Here is a 13,755-nt window from a genome sequence, read left to right on the forward strand (position 1 = left end):
CAAATACTAGTCAAATAAGACATGGGAGAGATGACACATTTTGGCAAAAAGATTTATTTATAGACTAATATATTTGAAACAAATAGCCAAACTGCAGACATTACTAGTGCGTCCCCCGCGATCAAACCGACATAAGAAATAAAATGAAACGCAGCCTAACGCGATCAGAAATCAACTAGCAAGCAAGTCGCAGCAATGAGTAATTGAGTGTGTGCACATTCACGCGAAGGGGGGGAGAATTCTGGCAGGGGGGCGCTTTTTGGCACAACACCGGGAAACAAGCTCAGGGCTCCCATTGATTCAGCGACATGGTGAGTTGCAATGTTTTTATATGGTCATTAGAGAAAAATATGCACTTTGTTTTTATAATATCATCATGTTAGACCTACTTAAAAATGTTATGAAAAAGAGGCTATACTAAACTTATAGGCCTAAAATATTCAGATCGTGTCGCGACCCCCCCCCCCCCTGTTGGCCAGTCCGGGGAAAACATTGTTTATATGAGACCGGTCAGTGGTGCAGAAAAGTTTGGGGACCGCTGCTCTAACCAAAGCCCACATGAATCGGATCCAAAGAGACTATCAGTCCTTACTCTCTGGTGATGTGTGTGAGGTCATATTTTCTTTAACATTTCTCATTTTAGTTGCTGCTTAGAGAGACCACATCTTGCTCTCACCCCCTCCTCGGTTTTAGCTCTTTTCAGACATAGTTTATTCTGTGTGACTGTCACAAAAATGCTGGTCCTGGGTGTGTGAGAGGGTTGCTTGGGCACATCTACATACTGTATGCTGTACCCAGGGATGTGTTAGATGGGGGAAAAAAAATGTTTGAGCGTAGCCTGTACACTTTGTGACATTTATCCAAATGTAATTTGAAAACTAAGGGCCACAACCATAATATGTGCACGTGTTTGTGACACGTGCACACATCATGGCATGAACATGTGTAATGTGAGACTGTTTCTCTGTCATACATGTGTATATGCGTATACATGTGTGGACGCACGTGCACATGATAAAACAAGTGAATTTATCCAATCCGACAACGATGCAGACAGACACTGGGTGAGCGTGAGAGAAAGAAGAACAATCTGGGCACTCCTGTCAATGGATTTCATGCATTGTATTAAGCAAAATGTCTTAAAAGTAACTGCAAACCTTGACTGCGTTTTTCGCAAGACATGGTCGGTGACACTTAGCATGTAATGAAACGTAACTCATTTGGAGTAGAGAGATCATTAGAAAGCTAACATTCTCTTTCCAGCACTGTATGAACATGTATTTTGGGTCAATGTGACTGATTATGGTAGAGCAAGTCACATAGAGTACTAGTCAAGAGTTTGGACACACCTACTCATTCAAAGGCTTTTCTTTATGTTTACTATTTTCTACATTGTAGAATAATAGTGAAGATATCAAAACTATGGAAGCATGTATTCACCAACAAATCTGACAGAGAGGTGGCTATTAGAAAAAGAGTAAAGAAAGTAAAGGAAATTATTATCATCAATTAATTGTTAGCGTTCAATCAAACCTTGATCATGGACATGTTCTCGGGTGGTTGTACTTATGTTCAGTCTTAATACCTGAACATGTAAGCGTGTCTCTGCTCCTATAGGTACAGTCTCACCTGAGAGTGTGTAATGAAGTATGTGTCTGTCCCTCTAGGTACGGTGTCACCTGAGAGGGTGTGTAGTTATCAGGATGTTCTGGACCACCTGAACCTGACCAGAGGAAACGATGTGTTCACCTCCACGCGGCCCGTGCTCGACCACACACACCCAACCATGGTGCACCTGGATGTCTACCTGTACGCTATACTCGCCGTGGTCAGTGTGTGTGTTTGTGTGTGTGGAGGGGGAGGTACGTATGTTCGTGTTATCTGGTGATATTCACATGGTGTGTGTGTGTGTTTCTAGATTGAGAAGTCCCAGACCTTTGTTCCCTTCATCTGGATACAACTGGTGAGTTCTTCCCCCCCCCCCCCACTATTATGTTCCACTCGTTTTCCCACTGATCCATGCACCTGCTTCTCATGTCCTCTCCTCCCTCCAGACCTGGAATAATGAGCGGATCTGGTGGGATCCTAGTCAGTTCTGTGGAATATCCAGGGTCTCCGTTCCCAAAGAGATGTTGTGGATACCAGACCTCTTAATCTATGAGATGTGAGTAACAAAAGCACTCACACGCATACTCTCCATTCGCCATTAAAGTGGTCAATACAGTAGGCTATCAACACATTACCCACCACCCATTTCAGCTGGAGGCAGTTAAAAAAAAAAGGTTTTTATTGGTCCATAAGGGCACTACAATCATAAAAATGTAATTGCACCTTTTTTTCTAATACACATCCTCCCACCCATTCCAAACATACAGTTGAAGTCGGAAGTTTACATACACTTAGGTTGGAGTCATTAAAACTCGTTTTTCAACCACCCACACATTTCTTGTTAACAAAACAAGTTTTGGCAAGTCGGTTAGGACAACTACTTTGAGCATGACAAGTAATTTTTCCAACAATTGTTTACAGACAGATTATTTCACTGTATCTCAATTCCAGTGTGTCAGAAGTTTACATACACTAAGTTGACTGTGCCTTTAAACGGCTTGGAAAATTCCAGAAAATGATGTCAAGACCTACTTTGTAATCATGGGAAAACCAACTGCACATGGGGACAAAGATCGTACCTTTGGAGAAATGTCCTCTGGTCTGATGAAACAAAAATATAACTGTTTGACCATAATTACCATCGTTATGTTTGGAGGAAAAAGGGGGAGGCTTGCAAGCCGAAGAACACCATCCCAACCGCGAAGCACAGGGGTGGCAGCATCATGTTGTGGGAGGGACTGGTGCACTTCACAAAATAGATGGCATCGTGAGGTAGGAAAATTATGTAGATATATTGAAGCAACATCTCAAGACATCAGTCAGGAAGTTAATGCTTGGTTGCAAATGGGTCTTTCAAAAGGACAATGACCCCAAGCATACTTCCAAAGTTGTGGCAAAATGGCTTAAGGACAACAAAGTCAAGGTACTGGAGTGGCCATCACAAAGCACTGACCTCAATCCTATAGAACATTTGTGGGCAGAACTGAAAAAGCGTGTGCGAGCAAGGAGGACTACAAACCTGACTCGGTTACACCAGCTCTATCAGGAGGAATGGGCCAAAATTTACCCAACTTATTGTGGGAAGCTTGTGGAAGGCTACCCGAAACGTTTTGTCCAAGTTAAACAATTTAAAGGCAATGCTGCCAAATACTAATTGAGTGCATGTAAACTTCTGACCCACTGGGAATGTGAACGAAGAAAGAAATCACTCCACTATTATTCTGACATTTCACATTCTTAAAATAAAGTGGTGATCCTAACTGCCCTAAAACAGGGAATTTTTACTAGGATTAAACGTATTTGGCTTAGGTATATGTAAACTTCAACTGTACCCATGGCGTCCCCACCCTGTCCACCCCCACAAAAAAAGTTTTTCGAATTCAAAGTAAACAACACACAAGGCAAAATAATTTGCCAATACAACACCATCAAGTAAGCATTTTACATCACATTCAACAGTTTAGAGATTTCTGAGACTGCTACTTTGCTACTTTCCATGTTTCCAGAGTGCTAGGAATGACTTTATTCATTTGGACAGTGCATAACTCCAACATAATTACGTCCTGAAAGTATGCTAGCCATTTCCTTATATGAAGTTCATGTGGTGGCAACCAGCGCTGAACACCAAGTTCTTTGGCAGCAGTCAACCCAGCCAAAATCTACACTGTTTCCTATTCAGCTGCATACCTGTATCATCATTAAGCAACAATCTAATTGGTTCAAGGGGTACAGTTCGATCACTCATGTCAGAGAGAATATACAACACTTTCCTCCAGAACTCATAAACCTCTGGATAATCCCATATCATATGTTTGTATGTGCCAAGTGTATTGAGGTTACATAGGCCACAGTACGGGCTTTGAGCCTATTTAGCATCTATGACAAAAGTTTAAAATGAATTAATTTATGGTTTTGGTTCTTTGATGAGTGAAATATATTCTCTGGCAGTTTGCTTGTTTAAAACACTTAACTTTGGGAAAACTGGACGTTTCAAAGTAGCCACGCCAAAATCCTACCAGAAACATTGAGGAAAGTATTTAGTAAATACTTTTTGACCTCCTTTGCCATTGAAAGCAGCTTTTCTCCCTGTTCTATTGGTTTTAATATACATTTTCCTTCATTGTCCACAAGCTAAAAGCACAATCCTGTAATCAACCCATTCTGTTTGTTGCATCTTTAGATTTACCCTCTAAGTTTCTAACTGAGATTTTCATCTGTCATATGAACCGCTCACATCAGGTGCGCTCTTAGAACAGTGTTTTCTCACAATTTGCTTTTTGGCAAATGTTTGAAAATTGTTTTAGCCTACATTGGCATCTTTATTACAGTAGTTTGTATGTTCAATAATATAGCCTCCTGGCATATTTCAGACAGAGAATAGTATATTCAATAGGGAAGATAAATAACAAAGAGTGCGCACCTAACAAGGCTACTTTTCTAATGAGACACCTTGTAGTTCTTCCAACTACTTGCTAATTTTTCAAAAAGCAAGCCTGAAACCCTTTCTAAAGACTTGACATCTAGTGGAAGCCATAGGAACTGCAATCTGGGTCCTATCTATTTGTATTTCCTGTAGGCTAGCACTGAAATGGCCTGTGACCTAAAAAATAATAATTCTCGGATGGGTTTTTGCTTGCCATAAGTTCATTATTTTAACAGTTGTAGAAACTTCCGAGTGTTGTCTATCCAATGCTACCCAGTATATGCATATCCTAGCTTCTGGGCCTGAGTAACAGGCAGTTTACTTTGGGCACGTCAGTCATCTGAAATTATGAACAAAAAACAGTCTCCAAAACAGGTTAACAATTGTGGTTACTACATGATTTCATGTGTGTTATTTCATAGTTGGGATGTCTTCACTATTATTCTACAATGTAGAAAAATGTTTTAATGAGTAGGTGTCCATACTTTTGACTGGTACTGTACGTGTGTGTGTTTGTTGTCTCAGGATAGAGAAGGATGATGGCCCTCACAGCCCATACCTGTATGTGTCCCATGATGGGATCGTCTTAATAGAGGACGAAATGAAGGTGGTCAGCACCTGTAAGATGGACGTCCACAAGTTCCCCTTTGACACACAGAGATGTAACATCACATTCAGCTCCGCCATACACATCGGTGAGTGTTAGGTTTGAATTTTTTCCTGGTATTTTACAAAATGTTCCATCCCGAGAATAAATCCCTTTTCTCCCGAGTAACCAAGTCTTTCCCGCCAAAACCGGAAGTGACATTCAAAAGCATATAAATAGGCCTGTGCGGATTTGATTCGAGCTTTGATCAGGCATTCAAGCCTGATGCTACCTGAGCCATACATTAAAAACATTTTGAGCCCTTGCTCTTCTATCAAACTACCCGTATTTAACTTTCAGTAAACAAGAGCTTGCATCACTCTTCGAATATTGGTATAAGAAATGTTAAAATAATAATGTCCAGTAAACTAATCTAGTCTCGCTTTTCCTGCATGGGACTTCAAGAGCTAAGGAGCATTTTTTAAGAAAAGAGGCTAGTGGAGTACAGGTGCGTGCGTATTGCGCAATAGACAGAGGCTATTTAGTTAGAAGGTTATTATACATAACCCATCATTAATTAGCGAAATATAAGGAAAATACTGCATTGAATGTATTACCTGAAAGGTAGGCTAGGACACCATATATATATATATATTTATATATATATATTAGGGCTGTACTGTATTTCAATCTAGAACAGGATTATCTATTTTGGATGCAATTTGAATGGAGTTGAGAGAGAGTGTGTGTGTGTGCTCGTGCGTGGACTGATTTAAGCAATGATATTCCAGTGAAAGGCTGTTTTAAAACTTATATATTTGAAAAAATAAAAATAAGGTAAACCCCGAAAGCCAGATTGGGATGGGTAAATTAGACACACATTGTCTTAATATTACTGTAGCCTAGGCTATGCTACAGCAAGTGCAGGCCTACCTGTCAAAGAAAGTTACCATGAGATAATAGGTCTACATAAAATCAAATCACATTTTATTTGTCACAGGTGTAGACCTTCAAGTGAAGTGCTTACTTACAAGGACTTAACCAACAATGCAGTTCAAGAAAGAGTGATGAAAATATTTACTTAATAAACTTAAGTAAAAAATAACAATAACAAGGTTGTATACAGGGGGTACTGGTACCGAGTCAGTGTGCGCGGCTACAGGTTAGAGGTAATTTGTACATGTAGGTAGGGGTAAAGTGACTATGCATAGATAATAAACAGCGAGTAGCAGCACTGTAAAAACAAAGGGGGGGGGGGGGGGGGGGGTCAATGCATTGTGTACATGCATTGTGAACTGGGCTCCATACTGAGATTGGATGCCTGTCCTCAACCCTAGTGAGTGTGATGCGTGTGTGTAAGGTGTAGGGGTGCTTTAGGGGATAGGCAGAAGGCAGGGTGTATATCCTAAACAAACTGAGGTTTAGTGCAATTGGAGTGCAACTAGTGCATCTGCTCTCATCAAACCATCATATGTATACACACACACCCCTGTGTGCATGCACAACACACATTTGAGTGGCTCTTTTCTTCCCTTTGTCTATTCCCATCTTCCTCTCACTCCTCTCCTTCCCTCAGTGACAGATATACAGCTCATTCCTTTCTCTAACTCGTCCCGGGTCACCCAGGCTTCTCGTGAAGTCATGCAAACGCAGGGAGAGTGGGAGTTCCTGGACATGACTGTCTCCAGGGGCAAACTAATCTTAGATCGCGAGTGGGACCAGATCTCATACACTGTACGTCTCACACACACACTCCATATATAGCTGGATCTATGACCAGGCCCGACATCACTATGCCACATTTGACATCACTGTCCTATCCTTCTTCCTGGCTCATCTCTTTCTTAGATCACCATGGCGAGGAGGCCCCTCCTCCACGTCATCAATTTCCTGCTTCCCATCCTGTTCTTTCTGTGTCTGGACCTGGCCTCCTTCCTGATCTCAGACCAGCGGGGGGAGAAACTAGGCTTTAAGGTCACCGTGCTGCTGGCCATCTCTGTTTTGCTGCTCATCCTCAATGACATACTGCCCTCCATGTCAAACAGGACCCCTCTCATAGGTCACACAGGCACAAACATCTATATATACAGTGGGGAGAACAAGTATTTGATACACTGCCGATTTGTCAGGTTTAATCCATGACGGCGTAGTGTGTTACTAATAGTGGTCCCAGCTCTCTTCAGGTCATTGACCAGGTCCTGCCGTGTAGTTCTGGGCTGATCCCTCACCTTCCTCATGATCATTGTTGCCCCACGAGGTGAGATCTTGCATGGAGCCCCAGACCGAGGGTGATTGAACTTCTTCCATTTTCTAATAATTGCGCCAACAGATGTTGCCTTCTCACCAAGCTGCTTGCCTATTGTCCTGTAGCCCATCCCAGCCGTGTGCAGGTCTACAATTTTATCCATGATGTCCTTACACAGCTCTCTGGTCGTTGGAGTCTGTTTGATTGATTGTGTGGACAGGTGTCTTTTATACAGGTAATGAGTTCAAACAGGTGCAGTTAATACAGGTAATGAGTGGAGAACAGGTCTGTGAGAGCTGGAATTCTTACTGGTTGGTAGGTGATCAAATACTTACGTCATGCAATAAAATGCAAATGAATTACTTAAAAATCATACAATGTGATTTTCTGGATTTTTGTTTTAGATTCCGTCTCTCACGGTTGAAGTGTACCTATGATAAATTACAGACCACTATATGCTTTGTAAGTAGGAAAACCTGCAAAATCGGCAGTGTATCAAATACTTGTTCTCCCCACTGTATGTATATACAGTATGCACAGTCGCACACATACACATAGTATTGGTGTACAACGGATGTGTTACCTCCCAGAATGTGGCTTGTGTGGTGATCTTCCATTGTCGGTTTGTGTGTGTGTTCTCCCTCACAGCGACCTACTGTATAGTGATCTTTGCCTTCATGTTGCTAAGCCTGTTGGAGACCATCTTAGTGACTCACCTGATGGAGAGAGATTCCGTACACCAAGAGACAGGTATAGACCGCGCCCCCGCATATGACTGTGACAACAAACCAGACCACACCCCCTGTCACACCTGTGACTCAGGTACGCCACTGACAAGTGCCACACTTTGTACTGTCGTTTGTGTGCAGGGTAGTTTCCTATGGAGGGGGAAATAGAACAGGTGATGAGTAAAATCATCATGACTGTGTCACCAAATGACACCCTATATATCCCCATATATTGCACTACTTTTGACAAAAGCCTAGTAGTGAACCATGAATAGGGTGCCATTTGGGACACAGCTGATAATGTCAGTGACAGAGCTGCTGATCGGTTTCAGAGGAGGAGAGGAGGCGTGGTTGCTGTGCCTGTATCTGTGATGTGTCTGGAAGAAAAGCTCCATGTGAACCATTGCCTGTTGCAGAAGAGGTTAGATTGCCTACTTTATTTTGGTTGCTTCTCAAATGGCAGCCTATAGGGATGTGGTGCATTGCTTTTGACCAGGGCTTATAGGGAGGAGGGTGCCATTTGGGATGCAAACATCGAAAGCAACGTTCTTTAATATTGGTCCTGAGTATCAACAGGGTCCAAAATCTTTTGCTGTAGCCAAGCATTTACAGATTCCGAACTACACTGAACAAAAATGCAAATGCAATATGCAACAATTTCAAAGATGTTTTCTGAGTTACAGTTCATTGAAATAAATTCATTAGGCCCTAATCTATGGATTTCACATGACTGGGAATAGACATGAATCTGTTAGTCCCAGATACCTTAAAAACATTTTAAAAAGTAGGAGCGTGGATCAGAAAATCAGTCAGTATCTGGTGTGACCACCATTTTCTTCATGCAGTGCGACACATCTCCTTCGCATATAGTTGATCAGGCTGTTGATTGTGGCCTGTGGGATTTTAACAAGGCTAATCTGAAAACGAGACTCCCTAAATTTTATCAGCATATCGATTGTGCAACCAGGGGTGGAAAGACCTTGGATCATTGTTACTCTAACTTCCGCGACGCATATAAAGCCCTGCCCCGCCCCCCTTTCGGAAAAGCTGACCACGACTCCATTTTGTTGATCCCTGCCTACAGACAGAAACTAAAACAAGAGGCTCCCACGCTGAGGTCTGTCCAACGCTGGTCCGACCAAGCTGACTCCACACTCCAAGACTGCTTCCATCACGTGGACTGGGAGATGTTTCGTATTGCGTCAGATAACAACATTGACGAATACGCTGATTCGGTGTGCGAGTTCATTAGAACGTGCGTTGAAGATGTCGTTCCCATAGCAACGATTAAAACATTCCCTAACCAGAAACCGTGGATTGATGGCAGCATTCGTGTGAAACTGAAAGCGCGAACCACTGCTTTTAATCAGGGCAAGGTGTCTGGTAACATGACCGAATACAAACAGTGCAGCTATTCCCTCCGCAAGGCTATCAAACAAGCTAAGCGCCAGTACAGAGACAAAGTAGAATCTCAATTCAACGGCTCAGACACAAGAGGCATGTGGCAGGGTCTACAGTCAATCACGGACTACAGGAAGAAATCCAGCCCAGTCACGGACCAGGATGTCTTGCTCCCAGGCAGACTAAATAACTTTTTTGCCCGCTTTGAGGACAATACAGTGCCACTGACACGGCCTGCAACGAAAACATGCGGTCTCTCCTTCACTGCAGCCGAGGTGAGTAAGACATTTAAACGTGTTAACCCTCGCAAGGCTGCAGGCCCAGACGGCATCCCCAGCCGCGCTCTCAGAGCATGCGCAGACCAGCTGGCCGGTGTGTTTACGGACATATTCAATCAATCCCTATACCAGTCTGCTGTTCCCACATGCTTCAAGAGGGCCACCATTGTTCCTGTTCCCAAGAAAGCTAAGGTAACTGAGCTAAACGACTACCGCCCCGTAGCACTCACATCCGTCATCATGAAGTGCTTTGAGAGACTAGTCAGTCAAGGACCATATCACCTCCACCCTACCTGACACCCTAGACCCACTCCAATTTGCTTACCGCCCAAATAGGTCCACAGACGATGCAATCTCAACCACACTGCCCTAACCCATCTGGACAAGAGGAATACCTATGTGAGAATGCTGTTCATCGACTACAGCTCGGCATTCAACACCATAGTACCCTCCAAGCTCGTCATCAAGCTCGAGACCCTGGGTCTCGACCCCGCCCTGTGCAACTGGGTACTGGACTTCCTGACGGGCCGCCCCCAGGTGGTGAGGGTAGGCAACAACATCTCCTCCCCGCTGATCCTCAACACTGGGGCCCCACAAGGGTGCGTTCTGAGCCCTCTCCTGTACTCCCTGTTCACCCACGACTGCGTGGCCACGCACGCCTCCAACTCAATCATCAAGTTTGCGGACGACACAAGTGGTAGGCTTGATTACCAACAACGACGAGACGGCCTACAGGGAGGAGGTGAGGGCCCTCGGAGTGTGGTGTCAAGAAAATAACCTCACACTCAACGTCAACAAAACTAAGGAGATGATTGTGGACTTCAGGAAACAGCAGAGGGAACACCCCCCTATCCACATCGATGGAACAGTAGTGGAGAGGGTAGCAAGTTTTAAAGTTCCTCGGCATACACATCACAGACAAACTGAATTGGTCCACTCACACAGACAGCATCGTGAAGAAGGCGCAGCAGCGCCTCTTCAACCTCAGGAGGCTGAAGAAATTCGGCTTGTCACCAAAAGCACACAAACTTCTACAGATGCACAATCGAGAGCATCCTGGCGGGCTGTATCACCGCCTGGTATGGCAACTGCACCGCCCTCAACCGTAAGGCTCTCCAGAGGGTAGTGAGGTCTGCACAACGCATCACCGGGGGCAAACTACCTGCCCTCCAGGACACCTACACCACCCGATGTCACAGGAAGGCCATAAAGATCATCAAGGACATCAACCACCCGAGCCACTGCCTGTTCACCCCGCTATCATCCAGAAGGCGAGGTCAGTACAGGTGCATCAAAGCTGGGACCGAGAGACTGAAAAACAGCTTCTATCTCAAGGCCATCAGACTGTTAAACAGCCACCACTAACACTGAGTGGCTGCTGCCAACACACTGACACTGACTCAACTCCAGCCACTTTAATAATGGGAATTGATGGGAAATGTAAATATATCACTAGCCACTTTAAACAATGCTACCTTATATAATGTTACTTACCCTACATTATTCATCTCATATGCATACGTATATACTGTACTCTATATCATCGACTGTATCCTTATGTAATACATGTATCACTAGCCACTTTAAACTATGCCACTTTGTTTACATACTCATCTCATTTGTACATACTGTACTCGATACCATTACTGTATCTTGCCTATGCTGCTCTGTACCATCACTCATTCATATATCCTTATGTACATATTCTTTATCCCCTTACACTGTGTACAAGACAGTAGTTTTGGAATTGTTAGTTAGATTACTTGTTATTACTGCATTGTCGGAACTAGAAGCACAAGCATTTCGCTACACTCGCATTAACATCTGCTAACCATGTGTATGTGACAAATAAAATTTGATTTGATTTGATTTGAATGTTGTGCCATGTTGCTGGATATTGGCGGGACATGGAACAAGTTGTAGTACACGTCGATCCAGAGCATCCCAAACATGTTCAATGGGTGACATATCTGGTGAGTATGCAGGCCATGGAAGAACTGGGACATTTTCAGCTTCCAGGAATTGTGTATAGATAGATTGTGACATGGGGCAGTGTATTATCATGCTGAAACATGAGGTGATGGCGGTCAATGAATGGCATGACTATGGGCCTCAGGATCTCGTCACGGTATCTCTGTGCATTCAAATTGCCATCGATAAAATGCATTTGTGTTCGTTGCCCATACCATAACCCACTGGCACCATGGCCCACTCTGTTTACATCGTTGACATCAGCAAACCACTCGCCCACACAATCTGCCTGGTACAGTTGAAACCGGGATTAATCCGTGAAGAGCACACTTCTCCAGCTTGCCAGTGGCCATTGAAGGTGAACATGTGCCCACTGATGTCAGTTACGACGCTGAACTGCAATCAGGTCAAGACCCTGGTGAGTACGACGAGCTTCCCTGAGACGGTTTCTGACAGTTTGTGCAGAAATTCTTTATTGTGCGAACCCACAGTTTCATCAGCTGTCTTGGTGGCTGGTCTCAGACGATCCTGCATGTTGAGGTCCTCGGCTGGCGTGGTTGCACGTGGTCTGCGGTTATGAGGCCGGTTGGACGTACTGCCATATTCTCTAAAATGATGTTGAGGCAGCTTATGGTAGAGAAATTAACATTAAATTCTCTGGCAACAGGTCTTGTGGACATTCTTGCACGTTCCCTCAAAACTTTAGACATCTGTGGCATTGTGTTGTGTGACAAAATTGGACATTTTAGAGTGGCCTTTTATTGTCCTCAGCACAAGGTGCAGTGGTGTAATAATCATGCTGTTTAATCAGCTTCTTGATATGCCACACCTGTCAGGTGGATGGATTATCTTGGCAAAGGAGAAATGTTCACTAACAGGGATGTAAATTAATTTGTGCACATTTTAGAGAAATACAATCTTTGTGCATAATGGAACATTTCTGGGATCTTTTATTTCAGATTATGAAACGAGGCCAACACTTTACATGTTGCGTTTATATTTTTGTTCAGTATACTTCGGCAACATTTTTTTTTTTACACGTGTAGAGTTCCTTTTTCTCTCATGTTAATGATCTCACAGTACTAATACTAATAATAATCTCATGTTGATAATCTCCAGGTCATCTGTAGCGAGCAAGGAGAGTCTCGCCTGCTGCTGTTGATTCTGGGGGACCTACGGGCGGTTGAGCGGACATTAGCGTTGTTCGCCAGTGGCAGGAGGGAGGGGAAACCTGGCTATTGGACCAGAGTGGCACGGCGCCTCAACGCCGCCTTCTTCACCGTCTACCTCATCTCTGTCATGCTCTTCATTAGCCTTATGTGTAAGGAGTGGTTAAATTAGACCTAGAATTAAATTACCAATTGCATATCCAAATCTAGACATCAGAGCATGCCTGTATACTTTGTTTACCTCCCATTTTCTCACGTGCAGTGCCACTGTCGATGGGTGTATTGAAAGCCATGTGCATTTTTTTAGCTCATGTGCATAAAATATACATTTTTTTTATATTTAACATATTCGAACACTATGGAGAGTACTTATGTTATCCAACTGTGTGCTTTTCATTTCATATATCATGTTAAATTAAATTTAATAATTTTATTGTAGACTACGCTTTACACCAAATAAAAAAAGAACTGAAAGACCTTCCAGTGTGTGAATGTGTGCAGTGAGATGGAGAAAGGGAGAGAGCCTTGCCAGTTGCTTCTCCAAGCTGTAGGTGGCAATATGCTCTAAAATGTAGCATCACTGTCCCAACACCACTTGGACAGCTCGAGTTCAATCAATGACGTGGATTTTCTTTGTAACCACTGCAGCCTCACTACCGCCACACAAATTAGAGATTTTTGCCAACTCTTTAAAGTAGATAATATTGCAGTATTTATTCGTAGGAAAAAAGGGTTGGAGACGCCTGCGATTTCTCAGTCAAACCGGTGAGTAGTTTGGTGCCCGTGGAAGCATTACATTAGAAGAAAAGTAACTTTTTAGCCCGGTTAGATATAGCTACATAGTGG

General features: G+C 43.4%; 1 protein-coding gene across 1 annotated transcript; it reads left to right on the forward strand.

Annotated features, from left to right (window-relative positions):
* Positions 1-1,642: 1,642 nt before the first annotated feature.
* On the forward strand, positions 1,643-13,208 carry LOC110493172 (5-hydroxytryptamine receptor 3A). Its single transcript, XM_036949795.2, has 9 exons — positions 1,643-1,828; positions 1,919-1,963; positions 2,055-2,164; positions 5,057-5,226; positions 6,694-6,851; positions 6,966-7,176; positions 8,011-8,112; positions 8,423-8,511; positions 12,860-13,208. Exons 1-9 carry the CDS (start codon positions 1,643-1,645, stop codon positions 13,079-13,081), a joined length of 1,293 nt encoding a protein of 430 aa, XP_036805690.2. The 3' UTR covers positions 13,082-13,208.
* The last annotated feature ends 547 nt before the right edge of the window (positions 13,209-13,755 follow it).

The sequence above is a fragment of the Oncorhynchus mykiss genome, chromosome 17, assembly GCF_057628025.1.
Source record: "Oncorhynchus mykiss isolate SJ-2025 chromosome 17, ASM5762802v1, whole genome shotgun sequence".
Classification (NCBI taxonomy): domain Eukaryota; kingdom Metazoa; phylum Chordata; class Actinopteri; order Salmoniformes; family Salmonidae; genus Oncorhynchus; species Oncorhynchus mykiss.